This window comes from Drosophila erecta, unplaced genomic scaffold, assembly GCF_003286155.1.
Source record: "Drosophila erecta strain 14021-0224.00,06,07 unplaced genomic scaffold, DereRS2 tig00000092-arrow-pilon, whole genome shotgun sequence".
In the NCBI taxonomy this organism is placed as follows: Eukaryota; Metazoa; Arthropoda; class Insecta; order Diptera; family Drosophilidae; genus Drosophila; species Drosophila erecta.
Genome location: NW_020825207.1, coordinates 15413352 through 15419466, shown reverse-complemented (window position 1 = coordinate 15419466; position 6115 = coordinate 15413352). Strand labels below are relative to the sequence as shown.

Here is a 6115-nt window from a genome sequence, read left to right as displayed (position 1 = left end):
AAATGAAAACGAAACTGAACCGAAAGAGCCGAGAGAGAAAGCTTTACACGCCAGCGGTGCACATAATGGAAATGCCCATTTGACTGTTTTATGGCTAAAGCGATGGGGTCTACTTAATTGAAACCTCTGATAAACAAAAAGGAACTTACATTAACATGTTTCTAAAAAAAGTTAATGGTCATATTATTATCTTATTGTTAAACAATTTGCAAAACCTGATTACTTTATTTTCCTGACAAAAAATCATTTCCTTCTCATATGTCTTAGTTATTGTTCTTATAAAAATATTACACATCACACAAGTACCACCCAAGCTCACCCAAACGTAGTTGTATTTGCAATTATTTCATTAGGCAATACAGCTATTAAATACTTTATACGCGTGCAAATTGTGTTGTCTGAAAGGAAAACCATTAATCAAGCCAATTCCCCATCTAATTTATTTCCCCAACTGGGAGAGCTCAAACCATTTTCGGCATATCCAACTTGTAGGATTGTGGACACAAAAGCTCTCCCCCTTTCTCAAGACATTCCCAGCAGAGAAGCAACCGAGCAGCTTTTCTTTAACTAACAATTTCTTGCGTTAGGTCGTGTTCGCAGTGCCAAGGAGACGATTGCCGCCAACTATTTGTGGGGCTTTTCGGGGAGGCGTAATGTTGGGGACCCAACTGACTGACTGACTGACTGACTGACAGACTGACTGACTGACTGACAGACCCATATTCAGCGAAAAGCGCATGGACAGAGTTCAAGTGCGACAGTGTGGCTGTTGTTGTTGTTGTCCGGGAAACAAGCGCCCATTTCAGCGGAAATTTCAATGTTGCTTTATCAAGCGCTTAGCTTTCATCACTGCCCCTCCCTTGTCACTCGAGGGTTTAAATTAAAAGCATACTTAGCGGCGCTTAATTACTTATTCATGGACGCTCGCGGCTCCGTTCAGATTGGAATAGAGCCAGTGCCTGGTGTTGTTAGGCTCTCGCTTTCACCTGCCATGGATGCCATGGAGTTAGCTGTCGCTGGCAGGTTGTTTGATCGAATTTCAGTTCCTCCAATTTGTCTCTCTGCCAGCTAAAATTGAAATCCCGGCCCGCGTGCATATATTTTGTATAAAACTCGGTGAGAATGGACGAAGCCAGCAAGGATGATGTGAAGCGGGCCTCTATCTCCAACAGCACGGTGACGATAAGGCCGCGGCTCATCTACGGACTGCGGTCGGATGTGATTGGCAACATCCACTTCAACCTGACCAAGGAGGTGATCTATCCGGTGGAGGGCGTCCTGGCGTTCCACGACTACGTCCAAAACAAGCAGAGGTTTCTCAGGTGGGTACTCCACTCCACGTTTAGCATGTGCTAAGGATTCTCTCTATCTTCGTAATCCTGCAGGCTGCCGGAGGATACGCGACCCGAGGTGATATCCATAAGTTCTCATCGCAAACTGCTGGCGGTGCTGGAGAGGCACTCAAAAAAGTAAGAGCTTCCATTTAGATGATATATATTTTATATAAGTCAACTTAACATAGTTCAAATGGACTCTTTTTAACTTCCTATTAGTGGTCGGTATATATCCATTTATGAGTTGGCCACCCTGAAGAAGAGACGCCACTTGGAGCTGCCGAGCAACCATCGCAATGCTGAGATCCAGCAGATGATCTTCACCAACGATTCGAGATCGGTGGCCTTGATCACACGCCCGCCGGAGGAAACCCTTATTATGTTGGTGCTGGACAAAACCAGTACAGTGATCGAGGGCAGGGCCACGATACCGGGATCCCATGGAGGCGCCGAGTGCATCGCTGGCAATCCAAACGACTGCAGCTTTCTGGCGGTCGGAGGGGAACGCACCCTGTTGCTGATGAGTAAATCGGAGCGGGGCTTCAGTATCAGCAATAATCTAAAGGTGAAATATAGGGTCACCTCGATGGCCTTTCTATCGCTGGACCTTCTGATGGTGGGCACATCGGATGATCAGCTGATCCTGGTGGAGAACGGGGAGCAGAAGTTGGCTCAAAAGGCGAGCGATGCTGACACAGTGGACTTGATGATCGATCAGGAGGTTTTCGATCGGGACAAGGAGCTGCAGGATCAGCGTTTCTTGCCCACACAGGCGGTCAGTCTTCCCGACAGGAGAGTCCTCTGCATGACCGCCTTTCCCAAGGGATTCGCCTACGTCATCTTTAATCGGGCCTTCGTCTTCGAGCGCGTTTCCAAGTTCAAGTTCGAGAGAAAAACCATCCTCACGGTGCCCACGAATCTGTATGCGGAACATATGTACCAGATACAAAATCTGGCCATCGACCACAAACAGGAAACGGTGATTGTGACCGCATCCCATTGTCAGATTTACGTGGGCATTCTCATAGTTCCCGAGACCCTGAAAACCAAGCAGCTGAAGTTTGAACCGCTGGGAGTCCTCATCCACACTGGAGAAATCATCGCCATGTCTGTGTGCGCCTGGAAACCCATCATAATGACTGCCTGTGCGTACAACTTCCACCTCCTTGATCACATTTTAATATTATCCTGCAGCCAGGGATCAGACCATCCGTATCTGGAACTATGAAACCGCTTTGGTGGAGCTGGTTCGCAAATTCCAGGTGGATGTCAACATTGTGGAGCTCAGTTTAACGGGGCAGATGGCGGCCATCGGCTTCTCGGATCAGCTGCGTATCACCCAGATCTTCATGGATGATCTAAACGTAAGTTTACCCTTTCCCCTATCTAGCATTATTATTTTCACATTTATAAAGTAGTATAACGTGTTACCTTAGATTGTCAAGACGTACAACTTCCCGCACTGCAACGCGGTGCGATACTCCAATTTTGGTCACATGATGGCCGCCGCCTATGACAACAACATAGCCGTTACCTCAGTGTACAAGCTGGATGTGCTGATCAATCTGAAAGGCCACAATGGCATTGTGCTATCCGTGGCGTGGTCGAGGACGGACAAGTTCCTGATCTCCGGCGGAGCAGAGGGTGCCATCTATCTGTGGGACATTGAGACGGGCGCCCGACTGCAGGAGATCGTCCAGAAGGGCACCGAATACGTGACCATCTCCTGCAGCACCAACGATCCGATGACAATCTTCGCGGGAACTAGCATCGGAACGATCCGCGAGTTCCAGGACTCCACGCTGGTGAGGGAGATCACCATTCCGTCGAGAACCAAGGGATCTGTGTCCGATATTTGTCTGGCCAGATCGGACTTGATTATGTTTGTGGCTGATCATGAGGGGAACCTTTTCAATATGCAACTGCCGTTCCTGGAGGCCGGCGGAGGAACCTTCACCAATTTTCGGTTCTTCGATGGACCGGTCAACAAGCTGCGCTTCTCCTACGACGGCACTCTGTTGTTTGCGATATCCCACAAGGGCACCCTGGCCATTTGGGCCATGGACAATATCGAGGGCAAGGTGCCCTATATGGATCAGGATCTGATGCGCAGCCAGGAGGTCCTCATACCACGCAGCCAGCTCAACGACAAAATCGAGCAGATTGCCAACCTGGAGTTGCGTTTGAAGCAGCAGGCGGAGGAGTTCCAGTACCAGTTGAGCCAGAACGAGATCTTTGATGGGCAACAGTTGCAGGAGGTGCACAGGAGCTACTGCTCGGCGCTGGAGGAACTGAAGGAGTTGAACAACGAGATCGAAGCGAGGCACACGGAGGAGATGAATCACATCACGTTCCAGATCAATTCCATACGGGAGGATCACCGCATCCAGCTGGACACTTTGGCCACTCAGTACTCGGAACGGATGCTGATAGAGTACCAGAAGTTCACCAATCTGCGCGAGAATATGCTGGAGCTGCGCGAGAGCTACGAGGACAAGCTGAAGAACTCCACGGGCACACTGCAGGATACGGTGGAGGCCCTGGAGAACAACTACAAGCAGCAGCTGAACGAGCGCAAGGAGCTCATCCGCGACCTGATGAAGGAGATGCAGGACAAGAAGGCCGAGTTCATTGAGTACTGCCGCGAGGTGGAGCTGGAGAACGATCGCAACATGGTCTCCACGCAAACGGAGTACGAAAACAAGTTGACCACTGAGCGAAACGAAACCCAAATGTGGCGGGGCAAGGCGGGAGTCTTGCAGAAGAAGTTCGAGTCGCAGAGCCGAGAGATTGACAATCTCCTAGAGGAAGTTGAGATCCTAAAGGAGGAGCACCACAAGTCGCAGCGCAACATCCAGAAACAGATGCGCAACATCGAGGATCTGCAGAAGGACATTGCTGATCGCGACTACGCCATCAACGGCAAGGAAAAACGCATCCAGGACCTGCTGCACAAGAACCAGGAGCTGGATAAGTACAAGCAGGTGCTGGGCCACAAGATCGCCGAGCTCAAGGCGCAGATTGAGCCGCGCGAGTTTCAGATCAACGACAAACGCAAGCACATTATCGAAATGGAGGCGGAGCTGGAGGGCCTCAACCAGAACAACGTGCAGCTGGAGCTTCAGTTAAAGGAGATGCGGGATAAGTATCTCAGTAATGTGGCCGAACTTCGGACGGAGCGACATCGGGCGAAGGCTTCCCGGGAGTGTCTGCACGCCATCTGCTCGGACATTTACTATGTGGCCGGGGAGATCAACTCGGCCGAGGGCCTCAAGAAGGCGGTGAAGGAACTGTTTCGCAAACACGCCTCCGACGACGAGCTCAAGCGATTTGTCACTCTGGACGCGGAGGTCAGAGACGAGTTTATGCGGCAGCGCAAGCAGATCGAGAATGTCCTGGACCGATACAAGTCGGTGGCCGAGGACAAATCCGTGCAGAAGAAGTACGACAAGCTGTTCAAGGAGAACGTGATCCTGATTGAGGAGATCGAGAAGCTGAACGAGACCAACAAGATGCTGCGCAGCAAGGTCAAGGAGGACCTGCGTCGATCAACAAAGTCAATCTACAAGTAGACAGGGCTGTCTATGTGTTCTGTAGTCAAGCATAATCTATTAAAATATGTATTTCACATTGGACTTATCGAGAAATTTAGTTGAACGACAATATATACATACAAAATGGCATTGGCTTCGATAGGTTACTTTAGGTTCTATGCCTCCACCAGGACTTTCTTGGATTTGCTGCTGGTTGCTTTGGTCTTTTCCGGCTCCTCGACGGACTCGCCCTCGGCGGGAGTCGGCAGATCTTCGGTGGGCACCTCCGGCAGCTGTACACCCTTCTGCTGCTCTTCCTCCGCCTCCAGGGCATCCAGTTCGGCCAGGACGTCCTCCTCGTCCTGCGTTGTCAGCACATCCGTCAGTATGGCGTCTATTTCCTGCTGCTTTTCAATGCCCTCTCGCGTTTCGTCCATGATTCGTTCAACTTCGTCGATGTCCAGCATTTCGTGCACCTTCTTCAGGGCAGCATTGCCCGCCTTGAGGCCGTCCAGCACCTTCATCTCCACCTGGGCGAACTCAATGTCCGCGGCCAACTTCTCCAGGTTCTCCAGCTGCTTGTCGGCATTGGTCAGCAGACTCTCCTGGTACTTTTTCTTGCGCAGCAGCAGTTTGGCCCGGCTGAAATGAAAGCAATCGGTTTAGATGACCACAGACATGAAGGCAGGGGCTGCAACACATACTCCTTGCGACCCTGCTGTAGGCACTTCCTGGCCAGCAGTCGATCATTCTCCAACTGCGTTTCAATGCGTTTTTGGTACTGCTTGAGGCGATCCCTTTGTTGCTTCAATTGCTGAAATGGGCAAATGGTTAAGGGTTTGGTCGGACTTCCGGGCAACTCAGTGACCCCCCACATACCAGCACCGCCTTGTCCTGGTCGGTGATCCGACTAGGAGCCGTCTTTTTGCTCGTTTTTCCAAACAAAGCTCCCATGACTAACTACGTGGCAGTGCAGCCAACTTAGCTACTTAGTAACTAGGGAGTGAGAATTTTGAGGGAATCTGGAGTCGAAACACTTTACACAGCAATAAAAAACACGTACAAATAAACATAAAGTGCTTATATGGAAAAAAATAACTTGCAATATCTAAGCTCTTCACGGAAACATTTGGTAGATATTGGCTAAACTAGCTATACATTTATATTTCGAAAAACAAACGTTGGCTGCATTGCAGAGTGACCGTTGCTTGAGTCCTGAAATAAGTACCGCGCTCTAATTAAATACCA

At 49.9% G+C, this 6115-nt stretch overlaps 2 protein-coding genes across 2 annotated transcripts; one reads left to right on the top strand and one right to left on the bottom strand.

Moving 5' to 3' along the window:
* The first annotated feature begins 990 nt into the window (after positions 1-990).
* LOC6546678 (cilia- and flagella-associated protein 57) lies at positions 991-5017 on the top strand. Its single transcript, XM_001974469.3, has 5 exons — positions 991-1322; positions 1386-1469; positions 1554-2479; positions 2529-2698; positions 2771-5017. Exons 1-5 carry the CDS (start codon positions 1123-1125, stop codon positions 4904-4906), a joined length of 3516 nt encoding a protein of 1171 aa, XP_001974505.1. The 5' UTR covers positions 991-1122; the 3' UTR covers positions 4907-5017.
* On the bottom strand, positions 4939-6098 carry LOC6546679 (charged multivesicular body protein 6-A). The gene is made up of 3 exons (XM_001974470.3): positions 5747-6098; positions 5572-5681; positions 4939-5509 (listed from the first exon to the last, which is right to left on the bottom strand). Exons 1-3 carry the CDS (start codon positions 5819-5821, stop codon positions 5044-5046), a joined length of 651 nt encoding a protein of 216 aa, XP_001974506.1. The 5' UTR covers positions 5822-6098; the 3' UTR covers positions 4939-5043.
* Between the last annotated feature and the right edge of the window lie 17 nt (positions 6099-6115).

What these genes read in the sequence shown, in the direction of transcription:
- LOC6546678 (XM_001974469.3), top strand. Translation starts at nt 1,123, where the DNA reads ATGGACGAAGCCAGCAAGGATGATGTGAAGCGGGCCTCTATCTCCAAC. An exon ending in ACCCATCATAATGACTGCCT is followed by an intron (nt 2,480 to 2,528) that starts GTGCGTACAACT and finishes ATTATCCTGCAG; the next exon opens with CCAGGGATCAGACCATCCGT. An exon ending in TCTTCATGGATGATCTAAAC is followed by an intron (nt 2,699 to 2,770) that starts GTAAGTTTACCC and finishes GTGTTACCTTAG; the next exon opens with ATTGTCAAGACGTACAACTT.
- LOC6546679 (XM_001974470.3), bottom strand. Translation starts at nt 5,821, where the DNA reads ATGGGAGCTTTGTTTGGAAAAACGAGCAAAAAGACGGCTCCTAGTCGG. An exon ending in ACCAGGACAAGGCGGTGCTG is followed by an intron (nt 5,682 to 5,746) that starts GTATGTGGGGGG and finishes TGCCCATTTCAG; the next exon opens with CAATTGAAGCAACAAAGGGA. An exon ending in CTACAGCAGGGTCGCAAGGA is followed by an intron (nt 5,510 to 5,571) that starts GTATGTGTTGCA and finishes CTTTCATTTCAG; the next exon opens with CCGGGCCAAACTGCTGCTGC.